Genomic DNA, 16512 nt, shown 5'->3' on the forward strand with positions numbered 1-16512 from the left:
AAGCGAATAAATAAATTTGAGGCACAGGCACGGTCAAGATTTGCATGAAATAATTTTCAAACATAAAATTATATGGACCGACTATCGATTTAAATAAAGATTTTATGCATTTTCTTTTTTGAATTTTGTGTTATTTTTTAACTTTCCCATAGCTCTTAAAAAATCACCCTTTATAATAAACCATTAATACTTCAATTTTCTTTGCACTCGGTTTTAAACTTACAACTTCATGAATTTACCATGACTCATTATTTTCTGGGTCACCCTATAAAAAGTGAGCTCTCTTTAACTCATTGTGTGTTACCGACTATCCGCGAGGGAGAAATTATACGCAACACCCTGTCTAGAGGTTCAATATTTTTGTGAGCCAACTAAATTCATGATTACGTTTAAATAAGCAATGTTGATGTAATATTTACTTTGATAATTAGGGTTCAGCACTGATGGTTATTAGTTGGAATCATCCTTACCCAAATTCACTTTGCGGGGTAGCTAACTATTCGGCGCTCGATACGCTTTAAAAAATGGAAAGCAGCTCAGTATTTTTCAGGCAGTTAAGAAATAGACAAATAAATGTACAAACCAAAAACATCACAAAACAGTTCCACAGAGATGAACTTTAAAAATTTATTGTTGAAAATGTCCATCCTTTTTTCTATTTGTTGCTTTTTTTTCTTTTTGTTTGCTTACATTATTTTCGTTGGCAGGCTGTCGAGAACACTATTATCTCGGAAACATTATTACCGACTCAGATTTACAGAAGTTGCCATACAAATAACTTTGCTAGAGTCATCACAAAACCGTGGATTAAATGTTGGGTAAACTTTTCTATTCAAAATAATTTTCAATATAAATTGCATCCGAAAATCAAATTGCGATCAACATATAAAATAAAACAGGCTTGTTTACTTACATGACATTCTGAATGAAATATCAAAACTATGTTTGGCTTTATTTTCATCATTGGTTTGAATTGTATGTTTATTCTTTAGCTACCTTATTTTGTATTTGTAATATGTTTGTTTGTTTTTTAATTGATTTTCATTTTTCATAAATAACTTCATTTAGTAGCAATGTGTTGTTATCGAGGCTTTCTTTTTTTCTTTTAATTATATTCTTTCATTAATTTTTTTCCTGGTACGACGGCTGAATAATTACAATACCTTATAGGATTCAAATTCATATATATATTGTAAAAATACTTTTATTTATAAAAATACGATTTTAATTTGCTTAATAGTAAGACCAAGTAGGTATTTGGCTATTAATTGTTATGAACTCCATACGCGTACCCGAACATTAGGACTGGCAGTCGTTCGTGTACTATATTGCCATCATAAGAGAGCGGGATGGAGAGAGAGAGATAATTTACACATATATAATCAAACTTATTAATTCATAACTAAACAAAAGAGAAAGTGACATGTGAAAGATTTGCCAATTGGCAATTTGGCAGAGAATATGCGAGAAAGAAGATAACAACAAAGAGAATTCAAACAAAAATCTGTCATCTTAATACTGAAAAAGTTGGCCGGCTGCTAACAGCTGTTCGCGTGAGACCGGATTTACTGCCTTGATATACTGGTTGGTGGCGCTTGTGAATATAGCTTAATGAGAGCTATCTAAGAACAGCAAGCAGAATTCTTCTCTCAATGTCAGGATTGCTAGTATTTTTCAGCCCCTTGTTCACAAATTTCGAATCCTTTGCCCAATAAAAATCCCCAACAAAAATTGAAAGGCTTTTTATAATAAATAATTGAATTCATTTCTTGAACAAAAATATTATTTGCTGAAGTCCAAACGGCCTAAGGATGTGTGCCATTTGAAGGCATGGATATACAATTTTTCAAGTCGTAAAAAATAGCGATATAGGGTTTTTTTTAGCATTTTACCTTCAATGCAATTCAGGTGCACGGGAAAAATAACCATTGCAAAGTTGTACTGGATAGATTGTTATTGTTATCATGCAATAACGGACAATAGCACGTGCTTTGCACTCTAAATGCAAATTGGGACACGAACTTCCCATGAAGGAAGTTCAATGTCGATTGAACTCTTGGCCACACTGTATCTGAAGAGAATAAGTTTTCCGGATGCATGGAAGAAACAAAACCTGGTGCCCATAAGCAAGGGCACACACATTGCCATCGTCGTACAGGCCACTCTGTATGCTAGACACGGCCGACGAGCTTTTGGAGCAATGACTTCCGGAAAGCCATGTCCACTTTAGGAGCACTTTCTGGAAGTGATCAAAGATAATCACATTCAGTGCTGTTAGGAGAAGCTTAGCTGCGAGCTACCGGGCGTGTCCTCAGGTTGCGGATAGGGAAATGCTCCATACGGAGTAACTGCAACGGAATTAGTGGACAATCAGCGGTATCGAGCGAAGAGTCTCAATGATAGACCATACGGTACTGGCTCTTGCTTAAATACTAAGTGCCTGTGTACCCGATATGACAGACAAGGGGGGTTAGTGGCACCTTTAAAAAACAGATGGTCATAACGATCCCGTGGCAATCGGTCCTTTGGACCGGAACGAGCTTGAGGAGCATCGCCACCTCCACAAGAAAATGTGGCTACAACAATAACAACATGAGCATTATACGGATTCCAACCCTCCAATTTTTGCGCTGTTCATCGTCATCTCGAAAAAGCTCAGCTGGAAGCTACCGGGCGCGTCCACAGTTTGCGAATAGTGAAATGCTTGGCATATGGAGTAGCTGTAATTGCAGCCGCTGACAATTACCGGTATCGAGTGGAGAGTCCCCTGCCTAAATGACAAGGCGAGTTATTGGCGCCTTTAAAAAACCAATGGCCATAACGTTCCCGCGGAACGTGCTTGCTCACCTATAAGAGCTTAATTAGTATCCCCATCTCCACATGCAAATTGTGGCTCCGAAACAAAAACAACAGAATAATGAGGGGTTGCCGGCATAAAAAGGCACTGATTTATAACTTTCAAGATGAAACGAGTGATTATGAGGATACTTTAGGAGCGGTGCTGAGTCCAATACTTTGAACGGATCTCAGGTTATGCCAGTTATGATGAAATACTGCGAACCGAAATACCACACGTCATCTTTCTAGTAGGATATACTCACTACATGTCTGCAAGACACACGGAAGGGACAGTAAAATGCGGACTCCCATGGTTTGCAAAAAAGGTGGTCTCACGCAAACAGCTGTTAAGATGTCAGATTTTTATTTGCATTCTATTTGTAGTTATCGTCTTTTTCGGCAAAACGTCGATCAGCTTGATAACATGATGGCGGATTGCACCATATTACATTATTTGAGGTTGTTGTACAAGTGAGACCATCTTTAATTGTTTCGCCATGCTTGCGATGCAGAAAACCATGTAGTCGATCGCAGTGGAAGTGTATATGCTCATAGACGACATACGGGTGAAGAGCAAACCTATGCAATTTTTTGAGAAGGCCTCAAGTATTAAATGAAAACATGCAGTTTACTTTTGTTTGCATATGAAAATATTTGAATTCCATTTTATTTGTTTTTTTTGTGTTTATATATGTATATATATATGCATATATGTGATAGCAGTTATTGTAGGAGGTGACTAGAAATAAAATACAATACGGAAAACTTAATCAACTTAGAAATATAAAATTTAAAACAAAATCGCATTTTTTTAAATTATATTATAATGTAAAATCATTAAAGAATTAAGGATACAATAGGTTATGTGTGTGTATGTTGTCTTGCTTCCTGACTAAAAACTAAAAAAATTGAGAAAATTATAATTAAATTATGTGTATAAGGGCTGGGTGGATAAAAATAAAAAATATATATAATAAAAAAAAAAATAAATTAAATTTAACAATATATTTTGGGATAATCTTTGATTAAAAGAATATTAAATGTATTGAGCATTTGTTCTTGCTTTGTGTGTGTGTGTGTTGTTTTTTGGGATGATGTATATACGTTTGTTGGTTTGTTTGTTTCAAGATATAAAATGTCACTGTTGTTTGAATAGATTGTAAAACTGACTATAAACATAGTTTAAAAATTCTGCCATTTGAAGCATAAGGTAATTTTTTAAAACCTCCACTGTTTTTTTTTTTAATTTCTCGATTTTGTTCATTTTTGTATACTTATTAAAAGTAAAACCACTTGTTGAATAAAGTTAAAAAATCAAATTTAAAACGAAATAGTTCATTTCATTTCAGATCTTTTAATGTTTGAGGGTAGAAGACATTTCGCTCATGTACTTGAAAAGTGACATAACTCGAAAAAATGCATGTTTAGTTTTTTATTTAATTTATGAATATGCTCCGTTGCATACTATTGCATTGTGTTTTGATATCTTATAAACTTCTTTATTTTTTGTTTGTTTTAATTTTCTTTGAATGTAAAGGCAAGGACATCTTAAAATGCGTTTTTTGGAATATCTATTTTATTTAGTTATGCCACTATGGAAGTCAATGGGCGATATGTAGATAAGGTCTCAACATTTAAACATTGGCTTTGTTTTACTTTGGTATCCGCTGGCTGATTTTGAACAACCAAAACGCTATTATCGACTTCACTTGGCAACACTGCTTAAAAAGTAATGCAATAAAACGTATTACGTTGCTTAGCTGTTTTAGAGACTGTCAGCTGTTTTAGAGAATACTACACAAAAATAGCAAATGAATGAAACCCACTTCAAAAAATCGAGATTCAAAAACACTTTTTTTGTTGACTGAAAGCCAAACCGCTGTTTTCGTGGAATTGAACGAATGAAAGGAAATGAAAATTATTTTTTTAATATGCTGCCAAAGCAAATAGGTTATATTGATTTTTTACTTTTATAAAATAAAATTTTGAATTGTAATAAAACTGACTGCCCTAAATACCAAACTAAATAGCATATTAATCAACATTATAAGACATCATAATAGAGCACCAAAACTTAATTTCTTTAAGATGAAAATCATTATGGCTTAATAGTTAAAATTTTGCACATGTTATTTTTATTTGCCAAATTTCTAATTAAAACAACCAAAAAAAGTGGTTTTTACAAAAATCTAAAAAAAAGGGAAAACAAATTTTCGTCATTATTTTTCTCTTTGATGAAATCAAAAATCCAACAAATACTTTGGTTTTTCTGTTATCCTACTTAAAATAAGAATAAAACTAAAGTATTAAGATTTGGATTAAGCTTTTCTTTTATAAAATAAAAAAAAAATAATAATAATAAAATAATTATATTTATAACACAATCATATACGGCTTTCTAACCGTTTAATAAATACGTGTTTTATGGAAAGGGGTGGGGTTTTAGGTGTGCAAATATCAATTGTTCTTCGATTAGTTGCAAGATTATAACAATTTTAGTGTCTGCTTAGAAGAATCGTTCATGTTCTGTGTTTTATGCAATTGGTATACTAAGAGCGAGGATAACTGTTCCTATGTTATAAGAGATATAAGACTAATGTAAATGAGTTGATAGTGGGCTCATAATACCAAAGGTTCTGGTTTGTCGAGGACTGAAAGAATTGCTAGAAGATGATTAATTAACATGATTAAACATGAGTCCACAACAAAGAAGACCGCGACAGAAGAGGTTGAGTTATGCTTTTTTAAGACAACGCCAGGCCATATATCGTGAAAATCATCAAAAATGTCCTCCAACATTGAGCAAACGAGGTTCTATGGCAGACAATATCCAACAGAGGAGGTTAATCAGTTGATCGCCTAATATGATAATGTCAAAGCTCGGATGGTAGGTTCTTCACCTTCTGTCGAAAGATAGAACACAACAAACTTCTACAACAAAAATAACGTTGGAGAACTGGTGGCCATAAGTAAAGATTCTTTTAATTATCTCTGTAAAGATCAAATAGTGCCCCTTTGCCTATATATTTTGCAAAGGAAGTAGAACCAGGCGTTCGACAAGGACCTCTAAATAGCCCATTTACATCAATTAAACGTGAGTCTACAACATAGAAGACCCCGACGGAAGAGCAAACGAGGTTCTATGACAGACAATACCCAAAAGAGGAGGTTAATCAGTTGATCGTCTAATATGACTATACCAAAGCTCGGATGGGAGGTTCTTCACCTGCCGTCATAACGTACTATCATACTTTTCGATCGATGAACAAGAATGGAAGGAAGGTGGAAGGAGTTCAAAAGCAATAGCATTACGAGTTCTTTTTGCTCAATATATTGAGTAAAATATGTCCTTCAACATTAAGCAAACTTGATTCTATGGCAGACAATACCCAACAGAGGAGTTAATCATTTGATTGTCTAATATGACTATGCCGAAGCTCGGATGGTAGGTTCTTCATCTGCTGTCAAAACGTATTATCATACTTTTCGATCGTTGAACAAGCAAACAAATGGGGAGGACTTTGAAATTTAGCTTACAAACGTTTTCTAGGGTCTAACGGTGGAGGAAGTTCAAAAGCAATAGCATTACGAGTACTTTTTACTCAATATATTGAACCCTTCTCTCGCAAACGTTGTAAGCTACAAACAACCACATTTACAAGTTTTATTAAATAACATACACTAACTTGCTCACACTAATATCAATATTTTGGCTCTCATTTCATAACAGTTTATTGTACAGATGCGATATCTGAAGAGGTAAGCAAAATAGAATTTTTGTTTATCGATATCCATAAAAAAAATCGAAAAAATATAGTTTCATTTTCTAGGAAAGGTCTCGATATGTTAAGAGAGAGAGAGAGACACATTTTGAATTGCACGATTTATGTGTTGCTTGTGAGAATAAAAATCTAGCATGTTTACCAACACATTTGTTTTTTGCAACATTTTGATTTCAGACACTAAAGTTATTATATTTACAAAACTAAAATATTTAAAAATCGATTTCACATTGTAAACAAAGCTTTGCATGCCGGGTTGTTTTCATTAATACATATTTTAGTTTATCGATATTTATTTTCCGTTATCGATTGTGTTTCTAATGTTTCTCTTTCGCACAGATGTCAGTTTCTTTATACTATACAAATAATTGAAATAAAAATATCTGAATCATCCGAAGATTAAAATCTATATTTTTATGTAAATAAAAAGTATAAAAGCCTAAAAGCAAAATAATTATACAATATTTTTGTGTAAATTAATTCATACAATTGAGTCTTAAAAGGCATTTGTTTTAGCATGATTTCGTTTCAAGATAAATATTTTTATGTATAAATGTGTGTAAATCATATGGTGGTTTAGGACGATATTTTTCGTTTTAATTTTTTGCATTTTTAAAAACTATAATACAATTATTATAAAAATCACATAATACTTAGTACAAAGAGAAACTATGCTATATTTTGTTTTATTTTTCTTTTTATAAATACTAAAGTTAATGCTAAAAATCCATTTCATTTCGTCGTTTTCTAGTCATTCATACGGCAATTTTTTTTTCAATTTTCAATAACAATTTTCATTCATGATTTTTAATTTAGTGCTTGCCTTCTCTCAAGGCTTCTTTTTACTAATTTGTAACTTTTTTTTAACATTTTTTTGTAATTTTAATATTTTCTTTGCGAGTTTTTATGTTGTCAAGGTTCCATAGGATCTAAGTTTGAGTTTGTGTGAGTGTTTGAGAGAGTGAATTTGTGATTTTCTTGTGTGTGTGTTTGTGTATATATATCAAAATACTGCTTTAATTTTATAAGCATTTCATTGTTTAAGTTCAATCTTTTATCATTATTTTTTTGAGAATTTGTGGGTTTTTTAATATTAAATTTATCATCTTATCTAATCTAAAATATCTAGTAGTAGTTGGGGCTTTTTTATGTTGTATAAGTACGTATAACATCGCGTATAACAGCCCGACACAGTGGACATTGACCACCACCCACACCTCGCCATTGTTCAATGGCACAATCGTAGCACATACACATATGACCACAACTGTACAGTACAGAATCGATTTGATTTTCATAGCATATTGTGCATTCAGCTCCAGCTGAATCCGAACTATCCACTGTGTCCTTGGACCATTTATTATTTGCACTAACATTATTGACAGCCATTGTAACGGCAGTGTTTGTCTGTAAGAATATATGAAAAAAAGAAAAAAATTAAGTTAAATGTAATAATTTAAGTAATTATAAAGTTTGATTTGAACACCAACAAGAATCTTCAGCAAGTCTAAGCCAAATAAGGCAGTTGGCTATGTATGTATGTATATATAGCGCATAGGATTCATGTATATATATATAGGCCAGTAATTCAAATTTAAATATAATCAGTTAAAAATTGCGCCTCTTGCACACATGATGTTACGTGAGAAGATCAGTATATATAGAAGCTATAATGATAACTAGTCCATGTCTTCCATTTTTAAGAGGAGGCTAATATGAAAAGTTTAGGGAAAGTTAGGGAATATATATCTAAGCCTGTCCGACACTGGAAAACTATAACCACCACACTGTCTGGGACCTGATTTGTGTGATGTTTATCCTTATCATAAGAGGTTAAGCTGAGAGCTACCGGGCGCATTCGCAACCTATGGGGATAGTGGAATGCCCCATACGCAGTAGCCGCAACTGCAGTCACGGACAATTATTGGGATGGAGAGGACAGTCCCAGTGAGAGGAGGAGTGGTACCGGTTCTTGTTTAAATAGTGAGTGCCTGTGATACTCGTATTGGCAAGGCGAGTTAAAGCGGATTTAAATGACAAATGGCTCTAACGTTCCCGCGGCATTCGTTCCCTTGGACCGGAACGATCTTACTCAACTATGGAGCTTTACGTGGAACGCTACCTGTTTATCGTTATCATAAGAGATTAAGCTGACAGCTACCGGGCGCATTCGCAACGTGTGGGGATAGTGGAATGCCCCATACGCAGTAGCCGCAACTGCAATCACGGACAATTATTGGTATGGAGAAGACAGTCCCAGTGAGACGAGCAGTGGTACCGGCTCTTTTATAAATAGCGAGTGCCTGTGATACTCGAATTGGCAAGGCGAGTCATTGGCGCTTAAAATGACAAACGTTCCCGCGGCATCCGGTCCCATTGACCTGAACGATCTTACTCAACTATGGAGCTTGACGTGGAACGCTACCTTCATATGAGAATATGGCTACAACAACAACAACCTAAGCCAGAGATCGGTTTGTTGTTCGCTCTAAACACCGAACCTGGAAAACCCCCTAGACAGCAATTCCGTGTTGCAAATTTTATCCATGAACATTCCTTTAAGAAAAAGGGGCGAAATTCTCACATGTTAATGAGTGCAGTCCGATTCAAGTTTAAGCTCAGTGATAAGGGACCTGCTTTTTATAGACGCATCCGAAAGGCGTGCCGCAGTGCGACACCTCTTTTGAGGAGAAGTTTTTCCGTGGCATAGTACCTCACAAATGTCGCTAGCATTAGGAGGAGATAACCACCGCTGAAAGTTTTATGATGGTCTCGCCAGGATTTTAACCCAGGCGTTCAGCGTCATAGGCGGAGATGCTAACCTCTGCGTTACGGTACAACTCGATACAACCCACTATGCCCTTAGTTTTACTTTCTGCAATAAATAAAAAAATTTCCTTCCTTGATAAAATAGCTTTCAGCCACATATAAGGCTTCACATACATCTTCAAAAAGTATAAATCTGTATAATAGCCATAATTGAACTTTTGCTGACCTTGCCAAACATTTTGTATTCAACTTGACCAATTAGCATAAACATCAATTGACTTGATGTTGTAGAAAACCCCACAGTAGTTGAAAAATGTTTATTTTTCAATTTCCAATGTTTTTTGAGAAAATCAAAATTATAAACTGTACACATTACTTACCTCCATAAACTGTGCGTTATTGATATTTCCCACAAGTGTATTCACATTAGAATTGCTGCTGGCACCACTTGAGCAATTGGCTGAACTGCCACTGCCGATACCATTATTTGATGTTTGTTGACCTATGCGAGCCGCTTGTGTTGTTGCCGCCAGACTATTCAAGTCTAACGCTGATGTGGCAGGAGGTAAATTAACGACGAGCACTGTACCACCACCATTGGTGGGTTGAATTTGTATCATTTCACCATTCGAGGGCATACTGATCATGCGTCCCGTTGCAGCAGCAGCACTGGGGGGTGAACAGGTGCCATTCAATATACCTGAGGTAGTACCGGCTGCCAAATTATTGGTTGATTGCATTGAGGCTAGCGTTGAGGAGGAGGCACTTATAGTGCCGTGTGTAACATTCAACTGGGATGGGTGTATAATTTTACGATTTTCAGATATTTGACTATTCAGACTATTCATTGATTCAGACACTGGTATGTTGACTATGCGCTGCGAGGAACCAGCTATAACGGCAGGAGGATAATTGACCATGTTGGGTAATTGTTGACGGAACATACGCACCGATTGCGTAGAGCCGTACACATCTAAGAATGCCCATAGTTGTAAAGATTGATCGACATGCATCACCACCACCGCAGGGCCATTGTTCTTGCTGATGGTCACCTCACCGTTGGGGGCCACAAAGAAGGCAATTTCATCGCCTCTCTGAGGGGCCGCCGCTATATCTTTGCTCACAACCCAATATTCAGGACGATCCAAAAGGAAATCCGAATCATTTGGCAAGTCTCCCGGCTGCAAGGCAGCTGGATTGCACGATGTCAAACCCAGGGCCAAAGCCCCAACGTACATTTGTTCGGTTTTCAATATTTGAACGATGATCTTCTCACCTATTCTTATGGGACGGGCAGTGAAGACATAACCTTGGCAGAAATCATTTTCGGTACGCGAGGCAATAAAACGATCGTGCGATAGCCGCACATTGCGTCCTTTGGTGATGTGAAACGGTACTGGTATAAGGCGGCCATTACCATTGTAACGCAAGGGAGGCAAACCATTGGCCAGATCAGAGGCTATTGCTACTTGGTCACCGGTTAAGTTTAAAGACTGCATAGATGGCATAATGCTGCGTTCCAAATCATTTTCATAGCCGCCACTTGCGGGTAGAGATCTTCTCGATTGTTGATTGGGGTTGTGGGGGTTTAGAGCACCAACCATCTGAGGACCCGGCAAAGTACCAGTCATGCCAGGCGCCATTACAGAGGGTGGCATACCGACACCACCACTTTGTTGATACATATAAACACGAGCATCCAAAAACTCTATACCAGTGCAGTTGCCATATATATCAATGATGGTCCAGAGACAACCTCGCGTGTCAATGCCCGATAATATAACACCTTTTTCTTCATTGTTAATGCCATAGATCACATCACCGGCAGAATTGACATAATAATACAGAACATTGTCCTTTTCACAGTATTGTTCATGCAAAGCTTTGGCCCAGAATCCAGGACGATTTGTTAAATCGGGACACGCATATTTGGGCAAATTACCCTCTAAGGTGGCCGGATCATTGCTGGTGAAACCAAAGCGTATGCCACCATTCCAATTGTTGGAGATCTCGGCAAATTTAACACAAATTCTTTCGTTAATGCGAACAGGTCGCGCCGAAAAGGTAATAGCACGGCAAAAGCTTTCAAAACGTCGCGCGATAGTGCCATCTCGTGAAATACGAATGTTATCACCATGCACATGATGAAACTGTAAAGGGGGCAAATTATTGGGACCTGGGCAAGATGAAGGAGAACGGCGAACTGCAAAAAAAAGGAAATAGAAAGAAAAGGTTAAAATTTAAGGTTGAGCATTATGGAAATTTTAATCAATGGATTTTTTTTAGTTAAAGAATATAGAACCATACCGCCCAGGAAATCGAAAAGGGCGTAGTGTACAACCTTTTAAAGGCCCTTTAAAATGTCGAAAAAGCCGTTTGGCCCACATGAGTAACCACCACTATTTGCTACTTTTGTTTTGAGAGTTTATATAGAACTTTTACTTTGCTCTAATCAACATTTTTATGGTTAACGGTTAACGATTTGAGGTTTTTTTTTTGGTTGATAAAGAAAAATGTTCATAAAATTTCATATGCATACACTTTTTAATTCCTATCTACGACTTGTGGTTATAGGATGTGGTTTTGCGCGATAGTAAAGATATGCACTCGAACTTTTCGAATATTTAAAAATAAAAACATTTTGCAGCAAGTGCAGCATACATACATGTATATGTAGGTAAGCATAGTAAGAGTATGCTTACGTATATGTGTGTCGCTAAATTATGCTTGCACAGTAGCCCTTTGTCGCCACAATATGCTGTACAACTACAAACACACATGTATATATATACATCTGACAGGCATCTTTTAAGATTATGGTGGTCTACGCAACATATCAAACATACGGTTGCTGTCTTTCGTTTAATGCCTCCTCTAAAGGCGCGTGCCAAAAACAACAAATAAATTTAAGGCTGTGGAGGAGACGTCAACAACAGGCAATTGCACATGTTTCTTTTGCGTTGCCATGAATGTTGACCCTCTATAGTTTGCAGATGACAAACAATTCGTACACACAAACTTCGAATTTATGAAGAAAAGACAGACAGACAGAAGGATAAGGGCATGCGCCAGCTGCCTTAAGCATGAAGTTGAACGCAGGGGTACAACAACCATAAACCTGATTTTGGTAAAAAAAAAAGATCTTTAAGATACTCATCTGTTATGTAGTACAATGAACAATCAAGCCGTCAGAGCACGAAAAGAAATGAGAAGAGATAGAGAGAGCCAGCCCTAGCAGGTATGTGTGTGAATTATATGCAACAAGAATGACAAAATAGGGGTTGATCCTTTGACGATTTCTTGCTGGGGATAGAAAAGTTGCTTTAGTGACAAGCAAAAAAAAAAGCGTTACAAATTTTGGGTATATTCTTATATAAAGTGTGATGTGTAGAGAGCTGCTGAAATTTAGGGGTTGTTTTGGCTCTGATGCGCTAGACTCACTACTCAAAGGGAAACACGACAGATGTTTGTTATAAAGGAAAAATAATTAAAAATTTCATATCTTCACCGTAAGCATGGTGACGGTGGTGGTTGTTACCAAGAGCATATTTAGGTGTTTTCTTTGAGAAGAGGTCTGTCTGCATACATTCATTGGCAAACAAGGCATTGCTCTTCGAGAAGTACTTTAGGGGATTTTATTTCGTTTACGAAATTCGATATTTTTGTAAGAAGCAAAGATGCTTAGAGTTCAATGAATTCTTTGTCCCGTTTGGAGATGCTGCCAGACGCTATGGAAGAAAGAATGACGAAAAAGAAAATATGAATATTAGCTTTACTTCCGTTTCTTTGATTAGAATCTGGCTGCTGTTTCTCATGTTCTTCAAAGCCCTCCTTAACACATACTAACGACCTGCTATACATTTTAAATGTTGTCTATAATATTGTCTTCTGTCTGCGAGTCTGTCCCCACAGGAGGAAGTATAAACACGTTTTTAAGAGCACTACGTGTAGACATGGGACAGAATGCAAGCCCCAGCCAAGAGACAAGTCCGCATTGAATTTACTTCCGCTCTGCCAAGAGGAGTTGTCAAAGCGTTTGGAAAAAAAGAAAGATTATCAATGTTGTTTTTTTTCTGTTGAACTACTTTTCGAAGGCGACTTCACATTAATGCATTACAAATAGCCGCCTTATGATGATCAGTGCGGCAACAATAACAACATTTTAGAATAAATTATGTTTTAATGCTTTCATTCATTGCTAGGAGGATGGTTCGATGGCTGAGTGATAGCTGACTGGCGTTTTATAGGCCATCATCATATGCCTTGATTAATATTCTTGCAATGTCCAAAGAAAATTCCATGCTTTGTGAATAGTTAGGCTACCATCACATCTGACCACGTTTGGTTAAAAGGAAATCACGTTTATCTATACATTTCTTTAAGAGGCCTAAACATGAATGCATGCATGTCTGACTGACTCGCCTGACTCCACTTGGTTATGGGTTGGCTACTTGTTGCCTATGTCATTGAAGATAATATCCAACAATTTGTTCATTAAACACTGATTTATGTTTAAATCTAAGTTTTAATACCTATTGATTGTTATTTTTTTATGGTAAACCACAACAAATTCCTCCAAGCATTAAAAAAACATTTTTCATACACTTATAGTAAACAATATAGTGCTCAAGTAGTCCGTCTTCTCAATATTTCCCTCTAGCTTTCCCAATATTGTATTAATTCGTCTGTGGGTTTTTTCTTGGAATGTGTTAATGTTGTTTAAGGAAATCGTTGGTATACATACATGACATTACATGAAAATGTATCCAGATACCAAGCCAAAATTAGGTTAGACACATGAAGTCGTTTGCAAGGATTTGATGATCTTTTAAACATGTCTTAGGCGATCGTTTATAAGGACTGTTGATCCTATGGGTACGTCTTTACAAATATGACGATCTATAGAGGTCTTTTATTATATTTTGATAATTCCTTAACACACTCAAGTCAATGGTGATATGAAGAAACATTGAGCTCATTCATAACTACAGATTTGCCTATTTATTAATGTATAGATTATCTACCAGAACTAAATGATCTCTTGATACTGTTTACGGAATCAACCGATCTTTGGAAGTTGTCTATCATGATTTGATGATCCCTTGATTTTGACGCTCAAAAATTAATAACTCTTTTGCGCCACCTTTCATATTCATTCATAGCACTAGTGTTGCCAAAACTTACCAGCAAAAAGCGCAACATAAAATTTTAACAAGGGCTAGTGTAAAGTAAGGTAAAGTGATAAATCTTTTATTCTTTGCGCGCTATATCTTTTTAGGCAAACAAAGAATAATGAATAAAAACTGTTATGCTATTGGAGCTATATCAAGTTATAGTCCGATTCGGACCACAAATGAATAGAATGCTGAACATTGTAGAAGTCATTGTGTAATATTTCAGTCCATTCGGATAAGAATTGCGCCTTGTAGGGGCTCAAGAAGCAAAATCGGGAGATCGGTTTATATGGGAACCGTATCAAGCTATAGAACGATTCAGACCATATTGGACACGTGTGTTGAAGGTCATGGGTGAAGCCGTTGTACAAAATTTCTGCCAAGTCGGATCAGAATTGCGCCCTCTAGAGGCTCAAGAAGTCAAGATCCCAGATTGGTTTATATGGCAGCTATATCAAGTTATAGACCGAGTTGCGCCATACTTAGCACAGTTGTTGAATGTAATAACAAAACACGTCATGATAAACACGTCTAGTAAATGTGTGCGATTTTGGAACACCCCGTTTTGACCAAGGGTTGGCACTCTGTTGGTCGTTTTACGTGAACAACTGTCAACCTCTTCATAAATTGTATTATGATGGCAGAATTGTGTTTATGTAGAATATTTTCTATAAATAAGTTGAATTAAATTATGATATTTTGTTCACGTTTTTCACAACTATTCCAAAAGTTGAACAGAGTACCTTACTAAAGACAACTGCAATTTTTACTCGATAGCAAAAATATGTCGAATAAGGTTCCTCTCTGTAATCAACGACCTCCATAAGGTACACCAAACTTACTCCGACTAATCGACTTTTCTTTACTTCGCTTTGGACATTTTAAATCCTGAAAGACAATGCATAGACGATTTTTTTTGAAGCACATATCATATCACATCGCAATGGGCTTAGCATCGATTACGATATACTCGTGCAAACAACATGTGTTCATACAGAATTATTCATTATTTAAGCTTTGGTCAACAACGCCGCAATAGGACTTGGTCGTTTGTTTGTGATCACACCCACTCCATGCGGACAAGTGTTTTCTTGTAAATCCCTTACAATGAGGGGTAAATCTCGCCCCATGTATCTTCGAAATATATGAACATGTGTTCATGATGTTTTATATTACCACTGGGACTTGAAGGAAAAACATAGACGTGTAATCTGTAAACTACAAAATACCGTTCGAGGAAATCTATTGTACTTTGTTTTGAATTTCCCCATTTCTTTTTATTTACAAGCGAGTGAGTGTTAATGTCTGTGTGTGTGTGTATTATGGTTTTTGTAGTGTTTGCAATGACATTTTCCACCCTCTACTTTGGCATTATTTGTGGAACATCCTGATATGATTATGAATTTGTATTTCTAATTCTGAAGGAAGTGTGTGTGTGTTAGGGTAGAAAATGAACAATGATGACGTGCTATAAAAAGAAAGAGATGCCTTCGTTCAGAGGCAAGATTCTCGGCTTACGATTTTAGTGCATATTTTTTGTTTTTAATGAAGTGAAAATGTCTGATTCCCGCCACGAATATAATGGTTTGTTAATCAACTATAAGTTACATCATCTTTAAAGTGTTTGAAGTAGTCAATTGTTCTGTTTACCAACTCAAGACATAAATATCTGATATAAAATGTTTTTAGTGTAGCCCTTATGTATGAATTGAATGCTTTTAAATGGCGGCCGCATTTAGGGTCCCAATGTGCAGTGAAAACTGTGCAGACTTGCTAAAATGCGCCATTTTATAAAAATATTCTTAATTTGTTTTACCCTATGATAATGTAAATATTGTAGTTCATAAACAAGTTAAAATTGTTGGCCGAAATGACTTGTGACGTTTTCACTGCACATAAATGGGGGCCTTAGGTCTGCATTTCTTTGATACAAAAAGAAACATACGTTT

At 36.1% G+C, this 16512-nt stretch overlaps 1 protein-coding gene across 2 annotated transcripts in view; it reads right to left on the reverse strand.

The window, feature by feature from the left end:
- Positions 1–2270: 2270 nt before the first annotated feature.
- The window catches only part of LOC106087206 (protein neuralized), a 68705-nt gene continuing 54463 nt past the window's right edge, over positions 2271–16512 (reverse strand). For both annotated transcript variants that reach the window (XM_013252173.2, XM_013252171.2), the window contains exons 2-3: positions 9770–11592; positions 2271–8027 (exon numbers count right to left, since the gene is read on the reverse strand). In XM_013252173.2, the coding sequence (XP_013107627.2) occupies positions 7767–8027; positions 9770–11592 (2084 nt within the window). In that variant the 3' untranslated portion in view covers positions 2271–7766. The remainder of the gene's footprint in view (positions 8028–9769; positions 11593–16512) is intronic.

Source organism: Stomoxys calcitrans, chromosome 2 (assembly GCF_963082655.1).
Source record: "Stomoxys calcitrans chromosome 2, idStoCalc2.1, whole genome shotgun sequence".
Classification (NCBI taxonomy): Eukaryota; Metazoa; Arthropoda; class Insecta; order Diptera; family Muscidae; genus Stomoxys; species Stomoxys calcitrans.